The sequence below is a fragment of the Dermacentor variabilis genome, chromosome 3 (genome assembly GCF_050947875.1).
Source record: "Dermacentor variabilis isolate Ectoservices chromosome 3, ASM5094787v1, whole genome shotgun sequence".
Lineage (NCBI taxonomy): Eukaryota > Metazoa > Arthropoda > Arachnida > Ixodida > Ixodidae > Dermacentor > Dermacentor variabilis.
The window spans coordinates 159,255,113-159,281,524 of record NC_134570.1 but is presented as its reverse complement, the minus strand read 5'-3'; the positions used below and the strand labels follow the sequence as shown (position 1 = coordinate 159,281,524).

At 49.7% G+C, this 26,412-nt stretch overlaps 1 protein-coding gene across 1 annotated transcript; it reads left to right on the top strand.

Moving 5' to 3' along the window:
• Window positions 1-24,173: 24,173 nt before the first annotated feature.
• LOC142576464 (uncharacterized) lies at window positions 24,174-25,483 on the top strand. Its single transcript, XM_075686603.1, has one exon. It carries the CDS (start codon window positions 24,324-24,326, stop codon window positions 25,173-25,175), a length of 852 nt encoding a protein of 283 aa, XP_075542718.1. The 5' UTR covers window positions 24,174-24,323; the 3' UTR covers window positions 25,176-25,483.
• Window positions 25,484-26,412: the final 929 nt, after the last annotated feature.

The window sequence follows — 26,412 nt, the reverse complement described above, 5'->3', positions numbered from 1 at the left end:
CGGGCAAGGCGGCCCGATGGATCTTTGAGCGTCGACAGCCAACATAGTGCGTGGTGGTCGGTCACTACGTCAAAAGATCGGCCGTATAAATATGGGCGAAACTTGCCAAGCGCCCACACAATGGCCAAACACTCCTTTTCTGTAACGCTGTAATTGGTCTCCGCCTTGGTTAACGTGCGACTCGCGTATGCGACGACGTATTCTGGGTGGCCAGGTTGACGCTGTGCCAACACAGCGCCAAGGCCTACACCGCTTGCATTGGTATGGATTTCGGTTGACGCTTGTGGGTCAAAATGGCGAAGAATGGGCGGCGTCGTGAGAAGACGGCTCAAGGTTGTGAAGGCGTCGTCACACTCTGTAGACCATGATGAGAGATCTCTAGCGCCACCAAGGAGCTGCGTGAGAGGCGATATAATTGACACAAAGTTTCGGACGAATTGCCGGAAGTAAGAGCAGAGGCCGATAAAACTGCGTAGCTCTTTCATAGTAGTAGGTTTTGGGAACGCAGTAACAGCACGTAGCTTCTCGGGATCCGGGCGAATGCCCTCTTTTGACACGACATGACCTAAAATTGTTAGCTGACGAACAGCAAATCGACACTTCTTCAAGTTAAGTTGCAACCCGGCGTTGGTCAAGCAAGTGAGTACGTGTTGGAGGCGGAGCAGGTGTGTTGGGAAATCGGGGGCGAACACCACAATGTCGTCAAGATAGCAAAGACATATTTTAGGGCTACGGACTGGATCTCAAGGGAAGGGAAGCGTAGCAGGGGGCGGCAGAAAGTTGGGTGGGCGGATGAGATTAAGAAGTTTGCAGGCATGGCATGGCCACAATTAGTACATGACCGGGGTTGTTGGAGAAGTATGGGAGAGGCCTTTGCCCTGCAGTGGGCGTAACCAGGCTGATGATGATGATGATGATGATGATGATGATGATGATGATGATGATGATGATGATTTTCCATTTGAGGCCACGGAGAACATTATCCATCATTCTTTCGAACGTAGCAGGTGCGTTGCAAAGTCCGGAAGGCATGACGGTGAATTCATACAAGCCGTCTGGCAGTTTTCGGGCGATCGGCCTCTGCCATCGAAACCTGCCAGTAGCCTGACCGCAAATCCAGCGAAGAAAAGAACTCGGCTCCCTGTCAACAGTCCAGAGCATCATCGATGCGTGGTAATGGGTAGACGTCCTTCAGCGTGATCTTGTTCAACCATCGGAAGTCAACACAGAAGCGGATGGAACCGTCTTTCTTTGTGACGAGGATCACGGGAGAGGCCCATGGGCTTTGGGAAAGTTGAATGACGCCTCGACGGAGCATGTCATCGACCTGGTCTGCAATGACGCGACGTTCCGTAGCGGACACGTGATATGGTCTTTGTCGCAGGGGTGAGTGAGTGCCAGTGTCCATGTAATGCTTGACTGTCGATGCACGGCCAAGAGAGGTTTGCGCAACGTCGAAAAAAAGGCGGAAATGCTGAAGGATTGCGAGAAGTTGAGATCGCTGCGAATGCGTCAGATCTTCGGCGATGAATGGGCTGAACACACCAGTCGATGTTGAGTCTGGTACGGAGAGGGCACTCAGTTCATGGGCGGCAGTAGAAGACACTTCGTCAAGGACGGAGACAGTTCGTGTTGAATTGACCGACTCGACGTAACCAAGGCATTCGCGGCGGAGCAGTGATAGCGGCGATGAAAGATGATTGTATATGGGCATCGTGCTCACACCGGCGGCAAGGTCAAGAGCTGCAAAGGGCAAAGGAAGCGCTTTTCGGGTAACAAAGTGATGAGAGGGCACGAAGAAGACCGTCCCATCGGATATGATACTACAGAAGACTGGTACGAATGCTGAAGAGCACGGGGGGATACAGGTTTCTTCTTTCACGACAATTTTAGCGGCAGGATGAGCATCGACCGAGGCCAGGTCACCAAGGTGGGAAAGTTCAATCTCAGTCCGAGCGCAATTGATGATGGCATTGTGGCGTGAGAGAAAATCCCATCCTAGAATAACGGCGTGGGAGCACGATGTAAGAACTATGAATGCAATTGTGTACAAAACGTCCTGTATGGTCACACGGGCAGTACAAGCAGCGGTAGGGCGAATGGGTTGAGCACTAGCCGTTCGGAGCGACAATCTAGACAGAGACGTCGTCACTTTACGAAGCGAACGGCAAAACCTGGCATCCATAACTGAAATAGCGGCACCGGTATCGCGTAAGGCGACTGTAGCGACATCTTCGATAAACACGTCAATGACATTGGCAGGTAAAGGAGGAGGACTTCGGCGTGTCGACACTTGCGCAGTTCTTGCCTCAGGAACTGCGTCGTCTAGTTGCCCCCTTCGTTAGAGACGGGTCGTCGACGCATAGGGGAAAGCGATCGACGACGTGGGGAGGGTGACCGGAGGCGTTCGAAGCGAGGACGGCGATCAGTCAGGGAGCGAGCTGGTGATGGGTCGAAGGGTTCGTAAGGCGCATTTGCATCAGGCGGCACATAGGGCGCTCGGCGATCGTCATCGAACGCCTGCGATCGGCGGCGGCAGAACCTTGCGGCATGACCGGGATACCTACATGCGAAGCATATAGGGCGATTCTCCGGCGTACGCCACGGGTTAGCGCCGGCAGTGGTGGTGAAGGGGACGGGAGTTGGAGGGCGGTGCACAGGCTGCTGGAAGCGACGCACGGGCACAGTGAGAGGGGCCATTGCAGCAACAATAGCATAAGTGACTGGTGTAGTCACGACATCCTGCTGGTGAACAGCCGGCAGCGCTTCCGCGACCTCTTCATGGATCACGTTACGGAGATGAGACGGCAGAGTGCTGGCAGACTCCTGAGCGACGGACACCAGAGATAGCTGTCGTGCGACTTCTTCGCGGACGAAATCCTTGATTTGTGTTATCAGGGAGGCTTGTTCTGGGCCGGTGGTAAGGTTGCAGAGTGATGCCGCATTTGGTGTGGGATGTCGCCTTGTCAGAGCTCGCTGCTTACGCAATTCATCATAGCTCTGGCACAAGCTGATGGCGTCGCCAACAGTGCGCGGGACCTTGGCCAGAAGCATTTGGAACGCGTCATCGTCGATTCCCTTCATGACGTGCTTGATCTTTTCCGCTTCCGTCATGGCATTTTTTACAGGATCCCTGACCACCATATAATTCGCGTGCCAGTGGAGAGACTCCAGGATACATATTCAAGGACTATTTTCACTCACCAGCCATCCCTCCAAAAGAGCCTCGACGCAGCTGCAAGATCTGTTTCTTTCTTTCTTTATATTTCTCTTTCTTGTGGTACATGCAGGAGCCTCGAACACGCCTACAAATACTATGGATTACAAGGAAGGCCCATATGTTGTTAACAGGCTAAAAGCAGCTTACTCTATCGCAATTGCACGAAGTGCATGCGGATCGGGTTCATACCTGCACGCGTGGTTCAGTCACATCTAAGCATTTCAACTGTAGCTGTCGTTGTTCCGGCTCGTCTTTGCCATTGTTCCGGCCCGTTGTTCCGGGCCGCTTTACATACACAAACGAAAATTCTGGGTGCTTGGCCTCGTTCACCATCAACTCAGAAGGCTGAGCGTGCTCTCATCACGTCTTTTAAAAATTAACGAATCTGAAACGTCGCTTGTAATCTCTGCCTTCTCTTTTCTATCCCTCGTCCCTTCTCCCTTTTGCAGGGAGCAAACACCAGGCGTCCGTATGGTTAACCTCCTCGTCTTTCTTTGCTTACCCCTCTCTCTCCCCATTGCATGTATACTTGCATCATGCTCGTAATACGGTAGCAGAGCCCCATGGCGTATAATCTACGTGACACGTAGAAACAGCAGGACAGGGGCAAATTAGTTAAATTATGGGATATTACGCGCCAATAACCAAGATCTGATTACGAGGCACGCCATAGTGGGATACTCCGGATTAATTTGGACCACGTGAGTTTTTTTTTTTAACGTGTACCTAAGTCTAAGTACACGGGTGCTTTCGCCCCCACCACAACGCGGCCGCCGTGGCTGGGATTCGATCCCGCGACCTCGTGCTTAGCAGCCCAACACCATAGCCACTAAGCTACCACGGCGGGTTGCGGCAAGTCGGACAACGCGCGTGTTACTTCGCGAGGCGTCGGAAGAGCGACCTATCGGGCTTTGCGCGGCACAGATCAGAAAAAAATAATTGTTGTCTGTGTGGGCCTCGTACATGGACCTTCTTTGTAATCCATAGTATTTGTAGGCGTGTTCGAGGCTCCTGCATGTACCACAAGAAAGAGGAATATAAAGAAAGAAAGAAAGAAAGAAAGAAAGAAAGAAAGAAAGAAAGAAAGAAAGGAAGAAAGAGATCTTGCAGCTGCGTCGAGGCTCTTTGGGAGGGATGGCTGGTGAGTGCAAATAGTCCTTGAAAATGTGTCCTGGAGTCTCTCCACTGGCACACGAATGATATGGTGGTCACGGATCCTGTAAAAATTGCCGATAATGCACTGATAGCGTCTGAGTGGATATGCAAGTCGAGGTGGAGTGCTGTCTGGCAATGGCAATTATACGTGTGTGTATATATATATATATATATATATATATATATATATATATATATATATATATATATATATATATATATATATATATGAGTTCCCTATCGCGGACTCAGCTAGCTAACCATGCACTTGGTTAGAAAACTAGCTCTGGTCGACGGCGGCCCGCGAATGTGCCCCTGTGCACCAGAAACACGCGACGCAAAGTGAGGCACACGCGTACACTCGCCCCAAGCGGCTCCCACACAAAAAGGGCGCCTCGCGAACTTGGGGGAACAAACAGACACACACAACTTTGAAACGCAATTTTACTCTCTCTATGAAACAGGCTACCGTACACCGCCAGGGTCGTAAGATGCGGGGCTCGAGGCGGACGGAGATACCTGCGGTCAGAGAAGGGGGTGGAACCGGGGGTGGCGGCGCAGGCATGCAGCCCGCCGCTTGCGGGACTGTCTTCTCTATGGCTTCGAGGCACCTCAGTTTCTGAGAAAAACAGGGTCTGGTAGTGACGGCGTTGTGTTCGTTACACACACACACACACACACACACACACACACACACACACGCATATATATATATATATATATATATATATATATATATATATATATATATATATATATATATATATATATTCACCCGTTCGAGGATTGAATTTCGCACCTACATGCTTCAGTCCTCTAGTACAGCCTCGAATATGTTACTAACGACCAAGATAAAATACGACGTGGTTTAACAGTTACTGGACGAATACTAATCGAACATGCGGTCAAAGGACGACCCTGCGCCAGGATTACCGCGAAGAATATGCGCCACGCGTTCGCCCGCTACGGAACCACAGCCTCGAGGGGTGGCATTAGATGCCGCCGTCTCCATTGCCTTCGAGGCACAAGCGACCTCCGTTGGCACGACTGCCCGTCGAGAAAAGAGAATAATTGCCTGCCTCCGATATACGTCGACTCCCGACGTGACTTCTGCCCCGCCCACGTCTCTCTGATCGCCCGCCCCCTTCTCATTGTATGCCACGCGGCCTATCGTTCTTTAAACTCAGGCCGCGAGCTCGCGCCCTGTAAGTACGTACTACACCGCGGTCGCTCCAGCTTCGCTGCAGCTCGAAAACGGCAACGAGAGGAGCGTTTCGCCGCTGTGTGGTCCGGTTGAATGTATAACAACTATTCAGGGCCGCTTCTTGGCGCTTCACGAGCCTGACCTCTGAACTTTGGCGGCGATCAGAAAAAAAGAAAAAGAAAAGAAAGGCTTGTATGCGAAGCACGAGCTCGCTCAAGAAGGCCGTCCTCCTCGCGGAGAAAGAACGTAAAATCACCCGGCGCCCTAGCAGTGGACGCACAACACTGTATACTCTTTCTAAATCATCCAGGATCGCGGCTAACCTGCACGTTTAGGTCGGGGCCGTGGCGGGGTCCATTTGCACGCGTTATCAGTCACAGCCCCTGCATACGCAGACACGCCGTCATAGGACAAGACGTACGGAGGGTTTCAGAAGGGCACGCGCTTGGAGCAGTTAGGGTCGGAAGAGAGTGAGCGAGCGAGAGGGGCTGACCTTGAACGAAGAGAACGTTACAAACGCGTGCGTACGCCACACACTCACCCGCGCACATGCTGCTCGTGCAGCAATCACTGGGAGAGAAGGGGCAACGGACGTAGATAAGCGGCGCCGGCGTGGCCTGGAATGGCAACGCTGCGCCCTGGAAACGGCTTACTGCGGGTCGCTGCCACCACCTGCGGGCTCTCGCGTTGTGTCTGTTGAGTGTGAGCGTAGTACGGGAGAGGAAAGAAGCAACCGCTGCCCGCAGATGAGGCCGGCCGATGGGAGGGCTTGGCGCGTGCAGCGCGAGGCTGGCGAGAGACAATGGCGCGGTGGTGGTAACCGCTGCTACTTGAGAAAGCACTGCGCGTGCGTCCGCTTAACGATGCGCACAGTGCGCGCGCGCGTGCAGCTTTTTGTTTGGCCTACTGACTGCTATATTTGCGCCGGCCAGCTTTACAGTGTGTACGCGCTCTGCCAGCTTAGTTGCGTGCAGCGCTTCGCAGGTTGTTGAGCGGTAGGACGGACGGACGGACGCGAATGCGCCCCCGACTGCTGTCATCAGCGCGTGCGGCCACAGTGCTGTGGCCGCGGCGCATACAGCCGTACCTTTGACTTGTGCGCTGAAATGAGACCACGTGGAAGACGAAGGATGCTCACTGTGCGATGTGTTTTATTCCCACGCGCTTTGTTGGCGTCAGTATCACGGCACATGTATTTTTTTTTCATTTTAGTGTACTTGCTATGCATGTGTGTGTGCGTATGGGGGGGGGGGGCGTTAAGTGGGGGATGGGGGAAGTAAACAGCTGCGCCTTACGATTGCCCTAATACATGCATTCCCAAATTATGATTAAAAAGGGTTGGCTGCCTACGAGATACGCGGTATTTGCCTTTGAAAAAGGAATGATATTGACGATGCCCCACTCGATAGATTCCGAATAACAGAACTACAAATTGATGGATTTAAAGTAATTTCCATTCCTTTCTATCAGCATGGGTGAAACTGGCAGATCTAAATTTTCGAGATAATAGCTATGTGCTCGGTTTTAATTCATGACATCATTAGGTACAGAGACAGACAGAGAGAGAGAGAGAATGCGTAACACAAGTAGGGTCTGTCTCAAAAAAGTAAAGGACAGTCTGCCGTTGCCGGCAATGGTCGACTGGCCTTTATTTTTTGCAATAGGCGTTGTCCAAATCCACGCCCTAGTGATGGTTGACTGTGAGTAACACAGTCAGATATCAAAGGCTATGCTTTTGCTAACTGCATTCACCGGAAGCAATTCATAGCAATTCAGCCGGAAACACGCCACAGACGTCACGTTTCGGACGCCCCCAATAAGCGGTACATCGCTTCCCACAGCCTCTTCGACACGTGAGCGGTGCATACGGTTTCGGTTTGGCCTTCTAAAGGTCAACACAGCTCCACATGAATAGGACAAATTGCTCCCATTTATTTTGGCACTGATGAATATATTTGTAAGAAAACAAAATCGAGTTGGTATTTCAGTAAAATATAAATTAGCAGTGTAATTAACTATTTATTAATTACATTGCTGAACTATCCACGACTGAAAAATTCTCTTCAGACAACCACAAGCGCTACTGTAGGCTATGCGTTAAGTTCCATCCGCTTGAATAACAGTTTTGAGGTATCCTACCCAGCGTTGCAAAAAAAGCGCACACAGAGGTGGCTTTCTGTATAGCTGTGCACATATATTTCTTCTTACAAATACTGCTAGAATGAACGTCGCCGCTAGTGTCTACTGCAGCCGCAACTATGAGGGCTCAGCCAGCAAATGCTAGTACTACGTGCATTTGTCCGAACTCTTTCCGTCTGGCGCAACTTACTAAGCAAAGCCCGGTATATAGCTTTAGTTCACCGCTCTGCAGGCAGAGCTGCGGCAGGGTAGCCGTGCAACTGCGCAGGGATTAATAAATACCACCGAGAATCAAACATTATCGTCCGATAAGCCGTGTGTGAAGGGTCACGCGCTGGGTTGACACGCTGCTAGGGGCAAAAAAAAAAAAAAACGACGTGAATGACTCCACGGAGAGCTCGCTTATTGCCAAGGTCATGGCGCAATAATCCCTCCTACATTTCTTTCGCGCGTGGGTTTAAGATTCCGATGAATCCGAGCGGCTACAAAAGCCGTCGTATAGCGAAAATATCGGCAATAATTTTGAGGCTATTTTCCGTGCACCTAAGACATCTTCACGAGCGTTCTCGCATTTTGCCTCGCACTGAAACGCGGCCGTGGATCGAACCCGCGACCTCGCGAGCGCAGCAGCGGTACGCTACACTACATTAGAAAACTCTGTTCCGACGAATGACCTGCTACCTGATTATTACCGTTACGACCAAGGTCTGCTTCAAGCAAATAGGTGTTGCTGCTTCAAGTCGTTCCGAACTGCACAGAATTGGCGGGACGCGGTGCCGCGTAGACAAAAAGGGAGCCACGCGCCCTCTTTGTTCACGCGCGGTTGCGACCGCGTTAGGCACCCAACAAACCGTTGCGCCACTTGCCGAGGGCAACGGCAGTCCTCTCCGTAATCGACGGTCTGCGTCTATGCGAGATGACCCGGATGCGACCGCGGCCTCTGAAGACCTCTATGCGTCGGGCCGGACGCTAGCGGCGTTTTGTGTTATGGGCACGCTCGCGTTGCGCCCCGAAGGACCACGATCGCTTTAACAATCCTTAAAGACAACAACAGCATTCGCGTCGTATACCACGGCTCAAGCACCGTGTGAGCCGCTGTCCTACTTTGTCTGCCGTGCGCGCGCCGTCACGAGATTATGAAGTCCGCAGGCGACCTCGAACACTCTATAGCTATATAGGAAATGCATTGTATATGTGTGGCCGCCTTGCCTCTGTATTTGCGTCCGTCCATACTATAAGTGCGGCAACAGCGACGACTCTGTCTCCCTCTAGCGTTGCAGACAAATCGGGCTCCGCTGGCCCTAGTCTTTACTACAGTAATCACTGGAGGGAACTCTGGCGCTGCGATCGCTGGCCCACCGCGGGAGTGATGGTTAGTGCGTAGACTCGTTTGACCTTTGTACTCGTGGCTTCGGATGTTCTTGCTGATTCGTTTATTACGCTTTATCAGCCTTCATTGGCCTAAATGTTTAAAGCAATCTTCACTGTTAAAAAAAAAAGCTGTTAAAGAAAATTGACAAACATGTTCTGTACCGCAAAAGAAGATGGAATTTATTGACAGGAAAGACAGGAAGGTGCGCTCTTGTTTGCTACTCTGCGCTGGGGAAGAGGGAAGGGGAGCGAAAGTACTGCGATGGGTGATGATAAGAGAAGTGGTGAGTGCTTATGTACGAGTATATACCGCAAAACAAATTTTCTGTGAATGTTCCATAACAGAAACATATTAAAAGAAAAAAAAGGTCAATTTTATATTCTGACCCCGAACAAATATCCAATAAGGCACTACGCAATCTCGACTACGTATCGATCGATATACTGACAAAATACATGAACGAGTGTTGGGCGCACGGCGAGCTACCCCAGCAATGGAAGGAAGCACAGATCATACTGATACCGAAACCCGGCAAAAAATTACAGCTGGAGAACCTGCGCCCCGTCTCCCTCGCGTCTTGCGTGGGCAAGTTGATGGAGCACGCGTTTCTCAATGGACTGACGGATTACCTCGAGGACAACGAATTATTTCCACACACCATTATTGGGTTCAGAAGACATCTCTCCACGCAAGACGCCCTTCTGCAACTAAAACATCAAATCATAGACAATACAGGGCGCTCGACGAGAGACATCCTCGGGCTGGACCTGAAGAAGGCCTTCGACAACGTTCACCACGATGCCATATTGCGACAAATAGACAAGCTAAATCTCGGACTGCGAACGTACAACTACGTCCGAGACTTCCTCTCGGGAAGAACCGCTCGCATGCGAGTGGAGCAACTACAGTCAGATCAAATCAACATCGGGAGCTCGGGCACCCTGCAGGGCTCGGTGATCTCGCCGATGCTCTTCAATCTTGTCCTGCTGGAGTTACCCGACCGATTGCTTCAAATCGAAGGACTGCATCACACGCTATACACGGATGATATTACGAACTGTATGACAACAGGCAGCGGCGGAGCGATCGAGCAACGTTTACAACAGGCCATCCAATGCGTGGAAAACTACCTCGTGCGCACGGGATTCGCCTGCTCGGCCGAAAAATCCGAACTGCTGCTATATAGACCGATCAGAAAGGGGCGCCCACCTAAAGGCTACACCGTCCCCCCCCCCTCCTTTGGGAAAGGAAGAAATCCAATTAACGGCATCAAACGGCTTACCCATCCCGATGGTAGACAAGATCCGGGTATTAGGAATGATGATAGAGCATAAGGGCGATAATGGAGAAGCACTTCTCAAGATAACGGCAAAGGCCACCAGCACGATGCAGCTCATTCGACGCATCACCAACAAACACGCAGGCACGCGCGAAGGGAGCGTCATACGACTCATACAAGCCTTCGTGATTTCTCAAATAAAGTACACGACAGCGTTTCACAACTGGACGGTAGCGGAAAGAAACAAGGTCAACGACCTCATACGCAAAGCGTACAAATGTGCGTTGGGACTTGCTCCTGAAGTCAGCACCACCAAGCTCTTAGAAATAGGCTTACGCAATACGCTCGAGGAAATTGTGCAGGTTCAACAAGTGTCCCAACTCGAGCGCCTATACAAGACCCGCCCGGGCAGACACGTGCTCGAAACGCTCGGAATCACACACCACACGCAGCACAGCATCAAAGCAGAAATTCTAAGAACCATACGCGAGCAGCTATACGTACCCCCATTGCCTCGCAACATGCACCCCCAACATTCCACCGGGAGACGTAAAGCAAGGGCACAACACATGAACCAAAGTTACTCCAACAACAAGGAGGCGGCCTTCACCGACGCAGCCCGTTATCGAGACAGGAAGAGCTTGGTGGCGGCAGTTACTAGCCACCGAGGCAACCACCTCAGGAGCGTCACCGTGAACACGGCACATGCCGAAGCGGCAGAGGAAGCGGCCGTAGCACTGGCCCTCACACAAACCAAAGCGACATACGTGATTAGTGATTCGCAAACGGCAATTCCCAATATTGCAAATGGGCGCATCTCGCAAGAGGCGTATCAAATATTTCAGCGACATCCCATACACCAGCGAGAGGCCGACTTCGATAACCGAAGGCACTTGCTATGGATCCCGGCACACACTTGATTGAGCACGCCCAACGAAGCGGCTCACCGCGTTGCTCGAGGCCTCACTCACCGAGCATCATCGGAGGAAGAGCCCCCACGGGGTACTCTAAACGTCTGGGCGGGGGAGGATCGTACCAGGTTCCACGAAATCACGACACACTACCAGTTACAAAGACGCGTATACCAATTCCCTCACGCTAGGTTAGACAGGACGCAAGCAGTACACCTCAGACAATTACAAACGGATTCTTACAGAAACACCATACTCATGCACGCCATGTATCCAGACATGTACACTGCAAACAGATGCACATCGTGTGGCGAGGTTGCCACACTTAATCACATGCTATGGGAGTGTCAGGAGTTAACAAACAAGTCGGGCAGTGCCGACCCCTCCGTCTCTTCCACCGCCAGCTTCCAGTCACGCTGGATGACCGCACTGCTCAGCTCTGACCTGACAGCACAACTCTGGGCCGTCCAGCGAGCCGAGGAAGCCGCTTCGAGACAAAGTCTCGGAACCGCGTCCGCGGCGGGTGCCCAGGCCCACTAAAACATGCCGGACTCAAATCTTATTGATTTGAAAATAAAGTTTACACTCTCTTTATTCTTCTTGATCTCCAGCCTATAAGTCGAGTTCTAGATTATAGAATTATAGAAAATATAACCTTTCTAAATTATTGTTATTGCATAAAAAGTACAAAACAAAATTTTACACTTTCTTTTCACACATGCCGTTTTATGCACATTACGCGCTGTTTGCCGTACTGCTTTGATGCCCCGTGGCACATGATCCAGATGGCTGCTCTTTGAGTCAACGCATCTCCGCACTGCTCCGTTTCTTTGGAAAATCGTAAGAGGTGAATGCTTTTCAAGTACATTACAAACCGTGCACGACGTATCCTTATCCAATATAGCGCTTGTTCATTACATAGAACAAAACTACGGTGTAGCCCAGAAAGAAAATTCAGGCGTATAGTGACAAAATTGAGCAACAACATGTTCCGACATATCAGCGTACGTCGCGCTTTGTGAGGCAACGTGGGATCTGGGTATCGTGTTGTACATTGACGATGTACGTGGTGATGATATATACAGATAAAGAAGATGCATGATGGATGATAACATGTAGTGAAGATGAAGGTGAAAGTCAGGGGCATGTGTCACGCTCACATTATTAAATTTAGCTTTAGGATAGGAATAACCTTAAGAAACTGCCGGCAACCGACAGTTTAATGCGTCGTGACTCTGGCCGAGCGTCGACCCGGGGTTATACCCTACTCTGCACTACCCCAGTTGGGCCCGTTTGTAGGGACGTCAGTATACTGCGGCCCGTCTTGGTGGTAGAGAGGCGCTCCACTCGCGCGTGAGCTGCGCCTCGGCTATTTCTTCTAGGATGTTATGGACTGCAGGAGCTGCAGGAGCCGAGCCGTACTCGTGGTCTCTATTAAGCCCAGCGCCGTCATGTAAGCCTTGGTCCTGTCAGTGACCTGCCACTTGAGGTAGGCCGCAACGTAGGCGATGTGACTGATCACGAACGACTGGACAAGGTGCACGAGACTGTATTCACGCATGCCCGCCCGTCGTGTAGTGACTCGGTGTATGAGCCGGATGGTTTTAGCTTTAGTTTTTTTGTTATAGCACACGTAAGGCACAGTGTGCTTGACAAATTTATTACTGTCTATTCTTGCCTTTCGGAATGTGCTTGTTCTTGCTGTGGCTGCGAGAAAGAAAAAGAATGCATGCGTGGGTTCTCAACAAAGCTCACTCAGCGGCGTTAGCTATTAGCTGCGATCAAGTGTTTAGATTATTGAAGTGACCGGAAAGTGCGACTTTTTTCTTCTGTTTATTATTTTATTTGTTTTGATGCTGGCATATGAACGTGCCGCATATGAGGGCACGTGACATGCAGTATTGATTTTTGTTGCTTCGTTAGCTGTGGTTTGAGTCTTTTAGTGCGTTACCGTCGGAAAAATATTTTACCTGACCACTAACTATAAGTCATTTCATTTGAAAAATAATGGCTAGCGGGAACACTGGACTGCGTGGCTTGGTGTACTATCTGCGCATTTGAAAAGCACAGTGCAGAAGGTGCAATTACTCGAGCCGCGAAGAAATGCTGTTTTCACGCTCCTGACCGCAAATAATTGCTCGCATGTCGTCTGCTAGCCTCACTTCCTGACTTTGACGAAAAATAACTATACATATGAATGGCGGACTGCAAAAATGAAAAACAAATGGTCAAAATTTGCACAAATTGAATGGCAGCAAAACATTTAGCAAAAAAGAGAAGCAAAATGGCAGCATGTGTCATTGTTTCACGTAAAGAATACTTACAATTAACGCAAAGTGTCCACCGGTTTAAATTGTCAGGACGATTTTCTAGCTTGTGTCATATTGATTAACATTGCTACTGAAATAGCTAACGTGTGATTTTTTTGCGACGTACATACGGTGCACTCAAAGGGTCATGCCGGTGTCCTATATAGTAAACGCTGTAGATATACGGTACTGAAGTAAATTTCGATTTTTTTTCCGTTTCTGCCGTTCAACGTTACTGCAGACTAGACGTAGATCAGACGACACATAGGAGTTCGGATTACAAGGGGCTCACGATGAGTATAGTTTTGTCTTTCATTCCCTGTGCTCCTGCGTGGCATTTTCAGCGCTGATAGTAGAGGTGGTACAGAAAACGCGCTGATAGCACCGGCGTCCATAGAGAAAGAGATGTTGTAGTAGACTCCGTGGTCTCCTCCATCCAAAGAGTGAAGGCGTTAGCATGTTTACGTAGTATGCGGAACGTGTATGCACCCAGCGTGGCCGCGCGTCGCGCAGACGCCGGAGCGCCCGCCATGCATGTCTTCTTGACTACGGCTACATGTTCTGACTGCACGGGGCCTGCGTTGCGCGGAAGCAAACTTCGCTTTCAGTATTATATTTCATATTGCAGGAATGAGCTAGCTTCGCGTTTGTGCAGGGTATATACCACGTTCTTTGTCTTCATTTATTGCGAGAGAAGCCGATGATCGCGACTTAATCTGGCGTGCGCGAAGGAAGAAAGCAGAGAGCAAACGCGGCGCCGTCCTCCGTCGCGCGAAAGGCCGTAGGCCGGTCTGAGCGAGAGAGTGGGGCCAGTATTGTGCTCCGGCAACAGCTGCACATTTCGCGACCGGAGGCAAGAGGAACTGACGATCGCGGCTCAATCTGGCGCGCGCGACGGAAGAAAGCAGAGAGCAAACGAGGCGCCGTCTTCCGTCGCGCGAAAGGCCGTGGGGCGGTGAGAGGGAGGGAGTGGGGGCACTGTTGTGCTCCGGCAGCAACTGTGCATTTCGCGACCGGAGGTAAGGGGAACTGACGATCGCGGCTCAATCTTGGGCGCGATATTGGGAGCGATCTCCACCACTGGAAAAGCTGGCGCCACCGTTGGCGTGACGTGGCATGAGGAATCACGTGGACACAGCGGCCGCGTCAGCTGCTTCGGAAGCGCCAAAGGGAGCTGAAAAGTAAAGGCCAAGCTGCGCTGCGGTTCTGATTAAGTGGCAAGGCTTTACCGCTTTGGGTGTCTGCTTCACAACATTTGAAATTACTATAATAGGTAGTAGCTGCCTTTGGAGGCGTGTACCATGTACTCTCAGTACATGGTACATGTACCATGTACCATGTACTGCTCGGTGCCGAAGTACCGGACGTACGCAACGGAGCCCGGTGTCAGACTTATTCACACGTAGCCGCAGAATAGGGAGCTGCGTGAAGCTTGGCTCGCGAAACTTAGAACCGGCAGACTCGGGTACGCAGCAACCACATAAGCGAGGAAGATTGCTGCTATAGCGTCGGGAGTGCAATGTTTAGTAAGTAGCAGAAAACGCGCACTGAGACGGTCGCCCGCGCCCGCTGCCCGGCTAATGTTATGACGGTTTGGTCTATGAACTTTTCGATGCTAGATACTGGCAAGTTCACTGGAATGGAAAGGGAGCGGTAAGATGCACATTAAAAAAAGGCATGGCATATGGTAATGTTTGTGTTATAAATCAATGCACTGGATTGCGAAAAAGAAGCAAAGGAAAATCGCACGCTGAGAAAACCGATAAAGTGCGACGTAACTTGAGAAATAATATTGAAATGTCCAAGAACTAAGAAGACAAAGAAAGATTGAATCGTCGCGACGGCAGATCACAGTCGCCGTAGGCGTCGAAGCATTTATAACGATATTATTTTTGAACAGTTCTGATAGCGTCCACGCAACAATGGTTGCTAGCGTACTGTCAAATGCTCATATGGTGCGGTCTAAAGCTCACGGCACGGTGCGAAGACGCGCTCACCGCGAAATCGAAACATTGTGCGCGGGCATGCATGCAGACGCGCAGTCGGTCGCTGCGAACTCGTGCAATCGCTGCATTGAGGCTTCATTCTGTTATGCTCAACTTGGTTATACAGACTATAAGAACAGAAAAATTTAAACAGAAAACATAACTTTTTCTGTGCCTCAAAATGAATAATTTTTTACACGTACATTTTCTGTAAAATAAAGCAGGAAATATCACGAAAATGAAAGCAAAATATTAAAAGAGAAAACTGAACTTTGCTACGATATAATACATATAACTGTCTTTAAACACAAAATTTTTGTTGATGTAAAACAGAAAGAACTTGTTAACATAAAAAGCAAAAATAGAAAACAGAGCTTTAGAAAAGTTTTCTGGAAAAGCAGCTGCCATTTTTTGGATTGTAAAACTTTATTTGTCCAACAGATGTAGGGAAGGCTTTCAGCCTTCCCACCTAGACGACGGCCAGGAGTCCTTGGACCCTAGCGGCGGTTTCGGCCAGTCGGACGGCCTTCAGTTGAATCTCCGGATCGGAGCTGAGTAATAAGGTCTCCCATTGTTCTAAAGAGTTTATTCTTCCCTCAGAGGGAGCCTGTGGGCATTCCCACAGAATGTGATTAAGATTAGCCCTGGTTTACATAGTGACGCGTTATTCTATGCAGACGACGACGACGATGGGAGCACTAACGGACTCCGCCTAGTGGGTCAGAGTGAGATTGGTTGTTGACGAAGAAGACGTATCTCTGCTCTGTTTGTTTTTGAACAGATTGTCCTGTTGTTCGTGAAGAACGTCTCCCTGTGTTCTGTCCGCGTTGTACCGCGACACTGGTGGAGGTGCTGGGTACTGACCGCGTCTGATGCGTCGGAGTCCTTCTGGGAGTCATCTAGCCCGGACGCACTATCGCCAGTTACGACACCCGTGCATCGCTTTAGTCGTCGACTGCTAGGCCTTGCCCCGGAGTTCTCCGCTCTTCAACCACCTCTCTCCAGGAGCTGCACACATTTCGCAATGACCGAAACCAGTCCAACACAAGCACCCCAAAGCAGTCGGTTTCCCATTCCACAACAGGTAACTGTTCTGCATCCGCTGGTTCCCGATCGCTATCGCGGAGCAGTCTTCGAAGACATTAAAGACTGGCTGGACAAGTATGAACGCGTCGCACAGATTAATCAGTGGACTAAGCAGCAAAAGCTCTCCCACGTCTATTTCGCCCTTGACGACAGTGGCCGTACTTGGTTCGAGAACCGCGAAGGCAGCCTCACGAGCTGGCATGACTTTCGGCAGAAGATCACCGATACTTTTGCGAGTGCCGACCGACGCGACCGCGCCCAGCAAATGATGTAGCTACGCGTGCAACAACCTAATGAGTCGGTCACAATGTTCGCCGAAGACATGACCCACCTCTTTCGTAGAGCCTACCAGAACATGACCGAAGATAGGAAGTTGCGCTACCTCATGCGAGGTGTAAAAGAGCAGTTGTTCGCGGGGCTTGTGCGCAATCCGCCAGTCACTGTTACTGTGTTTATCAAAGAGGCTACGGCTATTGAGCGGGCCCTTCATCAAAGATGCAGGCAATACGATCGACTGTCCACCAGCAGTACAATCAATGCCGCCGCAGTGACTACCGAGTATCAGAACTCCTTGCGTGAGTTGGTCAGAGAGCTCATCAGAGAGGAAATACAAAAGATCCTGACACCGACACTAGATAGACCCGCCGCGTCAATCGCCGAAGTGGTGCGTGATGAAATCCGGCAGGCGTTCCCGGTAACCGATCTTCAAGACCACCAGAGACCCCTGAGTTACGCCACTGCTGTCCGATGTCCACCACCGGTTACAACCACATCACCGTACCAACAGCCTCCGACAGCCGCTCCTTGGTCGTCGCCGCAAGAGGAGGCTTCGAGGCGCCCTACCGTTATGCCGCTTGAGTCATACCGCCAGCCGTCGTTCGCCGCGTCTTGGTCCCCGCCGCAAAACGACGCTACGGGACGGCCGCAACTTCGGAGAACCGACGTATGGCGCACTGTCGATAGGCGCCCACTCTGTTTTCACTGCGGAGGCGCCGGCCATCTTTCGCGTCATTGCTGGCATCGTGACACATCATTTCGACCTCTTCGTCCGTGGTACTATGGTCGACGGGCAAATGACGACGCCATGCTACGCCGCGACGACGCTGCTTTTCAGGGACCCCCAATAGCGCACCCGAGTGACGAATCCATGCCCAATGATCGGTCCGATTTCGGCCGTCGGTCGAGCTCTCCAACTCCTCCACGTCAGATGGCTTCATCTACTGGACGTACTTTTGCGGAGCTCCAAGGACGAAGGTCGCCCAGCCCCCGTCGGGGAAACTGAAGGCGGCGACCTCTGGGGGCAAGGTTGCAGGCCCGCCGCAAGACACTAAAGAGCCCCCAACATTCTCGCTGCAGAACGACGTGAAGCCGATAAACACTGAAGAAATTGTGAGCGCCGACTTTGATGTTTTCGTGGATGGACAACCGGTGACAGCGTTAGTCGACACTGGTGCCGACTTCTCTATAATGAGTCAGGAACTCGTCCTCCGCCTGAAGAAAGTAAAGACGCCATGGACGGGACCTCACATAAGGACGGCAGGCGGCCAATTAGTGATGCCTACTGGAAGATGTACTGCTAGAGTTAACATCGGGGATTCTTCTTTCGTGGCCGCTTTCATCGACCTTCCTGTATGCTGCAAAGATTTGATTATTGGAATGGACTTCCTAAAAGAATATGGCGCCGTAATTAACATCCCGGACCGCATGGTGACGTTTTATAAGAGCTCCGGTTTAGTCCATTGTTTATCGCCGCAACACAACTCATTCCGTCTAACAGAAGACGACGTCGTCATACCCCCTCGATCGTGTGCCCTTGTTTCGGTAGTATGTGACATACCGTTTCGTTGCGAAGGAGTTGGCGACCAAATAACCACGTTGTTGTTTACTCACGGTATTTCGGTCGCACGAGGAATCGTGAATGTCACCGACGGGCGCACAAACCTGTTGCTAACAAATTTTAGCACAGAGCGACGGCATCTTCCCAAGGGCACGGCTGTGGTTTATTTTGACGGCATTGCGGATGTTCGTGGCTGCTGTTCACTACTCGAAGAAGCGCCTACGCGAGACCCAGCTCCTGTACTTGACGTGAGCACTGCTTTATCGGAGCACGAACGAGAGCGGCTTCTTACGCTATTGGCCAAGTTCAACGACTGTTTTGCGTCGACGTCCAGCGTCGGTCGGACGCCTCTGACAAAGCACCGAATAATTACAGAGGATACGGTAACACCAATTCACCAAAATCCATATCGTGTGGCACCTAGAGAACGTGAAGCCATACAACAACAAGTGACACAAATGCTTGAAGATGACGTGATCCAACCATCAACAAGTCCCTGGGCATCTCCTGTAGTTCTAGTCAAGAAAAAAGACGGCAGCTTGCGTTTCTGTGTGGACTACCGAAAGTTAAATAAGGTGACAAAGAAAGACGTATACCCGCTTCCCCGTATAGATGCTTCACTCGACAGGCTTCGACAGGCACGTTACTTCTCTTCAATGGACTTAAAAAGCTGATATTGGCAAATCGAAGTAGGCTCGAGAGACCGTGAAAAAACTGCTTTCGTGACGCCAGATGGCCTATACGAATTTAAAGTCTTGCCTTTCGGTTTGTGTTCTGCCCCGGCTACGTTCCAACGCCTCATGGATACTGTACTTTCCGGTCTGAAGTGGAAAACCTGCTTAGTGTATCTCGACGACGTCATCGTGTTCTCCGCAACGTTTGAAGAACACCTCGAACGGCTTGAAGTGGTTCTGCAGTCCATACGGTCCGCCGGCCTCACCCTGAAGCCGCAAAAGTGCCACTTTGGCTTCGAGGAACTGCAGTTTCGCGGTCACGTCGTCAGCCACGCAGGTGTCCGGCCGGATCCTGAAAAAATTGCAGCCGCAGCACAGTTTCCCGTACCATCCGATAAAAAGGCTGTCAGGCGCTTCCTCGGGCTCTGTGCCTATTACCGGCGGTTTATTGCAGACTTTGCGCGCATTGCGTTGACGTTAACTCGTCTGACGAGAGACGACGTTGCTTTTGTATGAGGCGACGAAGAGCAAAGTGCATTCAACGACTTGCGGCAACGTCTCCAGACACTTCCAGTGCTTGCTCACTTTGATGAGACCGCTCCTACATTGCTCCACACTGATGCCAGCAATGTTGGCTTGGGAGCTGTTCTTGTGCAGTGGCAAGAGGACACAGAAAGAGTGCTTGCCTATGCAAGTAGAACACTCACGTACAGAGGCTAATTACTCCACAACTGAGAAAGAATGCCTCGCCGTGGTATGGGCGGTTATCAAATTTCGCCCATATTTGTATGGCCGCCACCTCACCGTTATCAGCGACCACCATTCACTATGTTGGTTGACAAACCTTGAAGATCCTTCTGGACGACTGGCGCGTTGGAGCCTAAGGCTGCAAGAGTTTGACATGACCGTCACGTACAAGTCGGGGAAACGACATACGGATGTTGACTGCTTGTCTCGATTGCCGATAGAGTCACCTGCTTCGCCCGAAAAAGAAGATTCAGCTTTTCTTTGTGTTATGGATACATCCGCCATCGCGCAACAACAACGGGACGACCTTGAGTTGCTTGAACTAATCAATTACTTGGAGGGATGATCTGCGAAACCACCTAGAGTTTTCACAAGAGGACTGTTGTCGTTTTGTTTACGGGCCAAGGTCCCTTACAAAAAAACTTTTCTTCGACCGGGTCCCCCTATCTGCTTGTCATTCCTGCAGCTCTTCGTACGGAAGTACTTCAAGCTTGCCACAACGAGGTGACTTCTGGTCACTTAGGCTACACGCGAACATTGGTCAGATTGCAGCAAAGGTGCTACTGGCCGAGACTTACCACCGCCGTGAAACATCACGTTCGCACTTGTCTCTACTGCCAGAGGCGCAAGTCGCCTCCGACGAAACCAGCCGGCCTCCTACAACCCGTCCAGCTCCCTCGAAGACCATTTGATCAAATCGGAATGGGTATTTTGGGCCCACTTCCTACTTCTACTGCAGGCAATCGCTTTGTTATCGTCGGAACCATCTCACACGTTACGCTGAAACAAAGGCAATCCAGAGCAGCACAGCAACCGAGGTAGCGCGCTTTTTCATTGAGCATGTGGTGTTGCGACACGGTGTGCCAACCGTCGTAATAACCGACCGAGGGACCGCATTTACATCTGCACTTTTAGATCACGTCTTGCTACTAAGTGGAACGGCCCATCGAAAGTCCACCGCCTACCATCCACAAACCAATGGGTTAACAGAGCGCTTAAACAAAACAATTGTAGACATGCTCTCCACGTACGTGGATGTTGATCATAAAAATTGGGATGACATCCTACCTTACATCACCTTTGCATATAACACAGCGAAACAAGAGACTACGCGCGTGACTCCGTTCTCACTTGTTCACGGACGGGATGTACGAACGATGCTGAATGCGATGCTTCTACACGACTTTGACGACACTGATACGGAAGCCGATGTATTTACGCAACGCGCAGAAAAAGCTCGGCAGCTCGCGCACTTGTGGATCTGCCAGCACGAAGACTACGACGCAGGCCGCTAAGATGTTCACCGTAGAATAGTTACCTATGAAGTCGGCGACAGAGTGTGGGTTTGGACACCCATAGGGAAACGAGGCCTCTCCGAGAAACTGTTAAGGCGATACTTCGGACCACATCGGGTATTGAAGCGCCTCAGTGATGTCACCTGCGAGGTCGTCCAACTCAACTCCCAAATCCCAACTGTACGCGGCGCCGCACACACCTTCCTGAACTTGTGCATGTTGTGCGCATGAAGCCGTATGTGAGCGAATGACTATGCTAGCGGCCTTTACTTTCCGCAAGTGACATTTCTTGTTTAGCATCGGGACGATGCTCTCGTAGGGAGGGACAAATGACGCGTGTATTCTATGCAGACGACGACGACGACGACACTAACAGACTCCGCCTACTGGGTCAGAGTGAGATTGGTTGTTGACGAAGAAGACGTGTCTCTGCTCTGTTTGTTTTTGAACAGATTGTCCTGTTGTTCGTGAAGAACGTCTCCCTGTGTTCTGTCCGCGTTGTACCGCGACAATAGCTTACACTGGCTGAAGTACTGACCCGGGTAGTAGAGGCTGCGCGACACCGGGCTTGGAAACGATTTAGTTTGCAGGCGACGCCAAGTGGAGGCCTGGCTCTTGTTTAAGGATATATCAGCCGGAGGATATTTAGCCCACCCTAGTCTGTAGTGTTGTGTGGTCTCTCTGTAACACACTAAGCGGTCCCGCCCCGTGAAGCCTTCGGCTACCCCACCAGCTCGGAATGTAAGTCCTCAAGCTAATTCGTGGGCCGCCTCGTTCCCAGCGAGGGAGGCGTGCGCAGGTGCCCAGATTATTTCAATTTTCCTGCTATCTCTGCAGGTCTGCAGGGTTTTGTTCGCCTCGGGAGAAATTCTGCCTCTGGCAAAGTTCATCACCGCAACCTTAGAGTCGCTGACTATAATTTTGGCTGAAGTACTTGAAATTGCAAGTGCTATGGCAGATTCTTCTCCAATCTGAGAGCAATCGGTTGGAACTGTGCCACTGGCTATCAATCTAGTTTCAGCGCTCGCTACAGCTATTGCCATGCGGCCGTTGCCATAGTCTGCAGCATCAACGTAGAGCACGTCTTTCGAGTTTTTGAAACGCTTCTCAAGAGCCTCGGCCCGTTTCTCTCTGCGTTCCTTGTGATGGGTTGGGTGCATATTTTGAGGTAGTGGTGGGATTATTATTCGGTTCCGCACGCTTCCCGGCAAGTCGACTTTGATGCCTTCTTGCCCCTCATAGTTTATGCCTAGCCTAGCTAGGATTTTCCTGCCCGTAGGGCTTCCCGCAAGTCTCTCATACTGCGAGATCCTCAGAAAATTTCTGCCTCTGTTAAGGAAATTTTTTTACAGTGTATGGTAGTATTTAATGGACAAAGCAATTATTAAGACTCTATGAACATGCATAATCGCTGCTAATTGCAGGGTTCCGATTGTCCTTTTGTCCTTGGCGTGATGCTTTCTATATAGTGCTTCTGTGCTAAAAGTCCTGTATGTGAATACTACCGTCGGACCATTTTAAGAGTGTTCAATTATTTAGAACGCAGCACTTTCTTGAAAGTGATAAGCTTGCAAAGGCCCGAAGCCGTTTAAAGCCAGCTGGTTGAAGTTTAGGCGAGTCCATGCACTAACCATCGTTCCGATGACGGCTGAAACCACCTTGCTTGCACTCTCGTAAACACTAGTGCCACAGTTGCCTCTACTAAGTGCATGGAACTCTCCGCTCGAAAAACCAACAAATATAATCGTAGGACTTATATGGTGCCCTAATACTAACGCCGAACAAGCACCCATTAGGAAGGCACGGCACCTATTGGGGAAAAAATGGGAGAGCGAGGAAAACGTTATTCATCATTACTATATTTCATATGTAAAAAAATTGCCACGTCTTAATAAAATTGTAAATGTAAAAAAATAGGAACCTACCCGCTTCGTTCGGGCCGCCTTTCCCGAAGCCCCCAAAACACTAAGCTAAGGAAGGAAAAGAAAGCAAACAAAAAAGAAAATATTAACAAGCACCGTACACAAACGGGCACGTCACAAGCGCACAGAGAGTGTCCATAAGGGCACCAACATTGAAAACAGCCCAGTATTTGTAGGATGGTCACCGTCAGACAGCCAGAAGACGTGTGGAACAATCGGTAGAATGAGAGCTTGTTAGGATCTAGAATCGAGTCCTACCGTGGCGTCCAGCGTGCGACTTGCCTTTCTTTCTTTTCGTCGCTGAGGCCAGCGAAGAAGTTTTCTGAGTTTACGCAGTATAGTTCCTGGTTTAACTAGGAAGCTGGACGCTTGCTTGTGTTGAGAAATGATGCTGAAAATCACATGAAATTCGGGAGGTCGCCACCCCCTTGAGCGTGGACGCTTGTTCGATATTTTAATGACTGACAAATTTACAATGCATGAGAAATTTAAGGCTCTCCCTCAAACTGGACTTTTCGCCTGGTGCCTGAAGTTTTAACACTGGTAAGTATACTGTTAGCTATAATTATCTGAATATTGTCAGTAGATTCCTTTCAGGTTGCGACATTTTTTTAGAAAGCGCTACACCCTTAAAATCACACTAAATAGAAAAACTGATTAACAAGGAGAAAGTAAGGGATGTTCGAAATTATACCGTAAAGAAAGAATGAGGAAGCCGTAACAAATGGACGCAGCATGAAATCACTGAGAAGAAAACTTGAGATAGGACAAGCGAATATATATGCACTGAAAGATAAACGGGGTAATATCATCAGCAATCTTGAAGATATAGTAAAAGCAGCGGAAGAATTCTATACTGACCTGTACACTACCCAGAGCAGCCACGGTACCTCCATTGCCGGTGTGACTACTTCTGCTGACACACCGCCGGCCTGTGGATTGCTGTGCTACAACTCCGCTCCGCCCACTATCCAGCTGACAACCGTCAACGTATCAAGCTTGAACCCGCCGCTATCTGCTTTCCTGGCGCCACTGCCACTGTGCCTGGCCCTGGATGGTGGATCGTCAGCGCCGTCGTCACCAACATCAGCTGCGTTGCCAACTATAAATAAGCTGCAACTGTCAGCCGCGCTTCGTGGGCTTGGTGGCTGCTTAGTGTCGTCACCTACAAACCCGCTACTTCTTGCTATGCAGGTTGGTGTATCAGAATCACTTTTTTCTAAGAAGACAAGTAATTACTTCTTGCTGCAGCTACCGAGCCCACGTTGCTGCTGTGCGACCGTTATTGAGTGTGCTGGTGTTGTTCAGTTGTTGTTGCTTTTGTTATCGGGTGACGTAGAGTCAAACCCCGGCCCTGATCCTATTCTCGTGGAACTACAAAAACTTTCCGCGGGCCAGTCAACGCTAATAAGCGAAGTGCAGGGTCTAAAGAACCAGCTATTCACAACAGAGCAAGCCCTATCTGACTTAACTAAGAGAATGGCCGACATTGAAAAACATTACCATTCTCTGCCATCCCTCCAAGCCGAATTAGAACTTATCAAAAATAACACCGTTCATACTGCACGCCTAACCGACGATATTGAAGCACGTTTGGATGACGCCGAAAATAGGTCACGACGTAACAATCTAATTTTCTACGGCCTTCCAGACGCCAAGCCATCTGAATCGTATGCCGAATCTGAGAAAATAATCATTCAACATTGCAGGGACCATTTAGGTATAGATATTCACCCTAAAGAAATCGACCGTGCGCATCGCTTAGGCCGCCACACAGACGGGAGATGTAGGCCGATAATAGCGAAATTCGCGTTCCACAAAATAAAAGACTCTATCCTTTCAAGTGGACGTAAATTGAAGGGAACACCCTATAGTATAGGTGAGGATTTCTCACGCAAGGTTCAGAACGCCAGAAGTCATTTGGTCAAATTTGCAAGACAGAAATCTGTTCCATTTTCTCTGCGCTACAAAACGCTTCACATCGGGTCGAAACGGTATCTTTTCAATGAAACCTCAAGAACAGTACAAGAAATCCAGTAGCAATCACATCAGCGTCAAGCAGTTATCACCAGTTTTCACCCTAGATCAAAAGCTAACCTTTCTTTTTCCGTAATCTTCACTAACATTCGAAGTTTCATACCCAAACGTGAGCACCTGTCCTATCTTGTCAAGTCTTCTGATAGCAATATTCTGATACTAACCGAAACGTGGCTATCAAGTGATGTTGCCGACGCAGAAGTACTAGCCGATCTACCGAATTTCAATGTGTATCGGAATGACCGCAAAGGCACTCGCGGGGGCGGTGTTCTCATTGCAGCCAGTAAACAATTACCGTGTTCTGAAGTTAACATTGACTCCGACTTGGAAATATTATGGCTACTAATCCAAGCTTTACCACAATCTGTATTATTGGGTGTTTGCTATAGGCCCCCACATAACAATCCTAACTTTTCCCGCGCACTTAATAATAATCTAAACCAACTCACCTTGACCTATCCTAAAGCCGATCTCGTTCTTTTTGGTGATTTTAATTTTCCTGGTATTAATTGGAGCGAAGAAACTGCAACGGCTAACACAGCTGAAGCCAGAGACTTTCTTAATGTTTGCCTTGATTATAACCTAACGCAATTAATAACTCAGCCAACGCGTGTAACTTGCGATTCCGCTAACATTTTGGATTTAATACTGACGACCCATCCCAATAGCATGTCTTCGATTAACTATCTGCATGAAATTAGTGACCATAAAGTTATTCACGTAGATTTCAGTTTTTGCCCTACTACCAATCCCTCGCACAAGAAAACTATAACATTATACAATAGGGGAAATTATGAGGCCATAAACAACGAACTTTGCACATTTTTTCCCACATATGAGGCCAATTTTTATCACTGTTCCGTTCAGGAAAACTGGCTTACTTTGAAGCAGAAACTAACCGAGCTAATACGCCTGTTCATCCCTAAAACTACCATCCGTGTAAACAGCCAAAAGCCATGGTTTAACAAAATATTGCACCGCCTAGACAACAAGAAAAAACGTTTATTCCGGAATGCCAAACTAAAAGGTGGCGCCCAAAACTGGGAGAAGTATTACGTAGCAGAAAAAGCTTATCTCACGGGAATCCGTAACGCCAAATTCACTTTCTTTAACAACGATTTGCCTAATATGTTAACTAATAACCCACGCAAGTTTTGGCAGATTATTAACCCCCAAGCAGCAGCTTCTACCACTCTTACTAACGACTCTGGAGAGGTTATTTCAGCAGCTGAATGTGCCG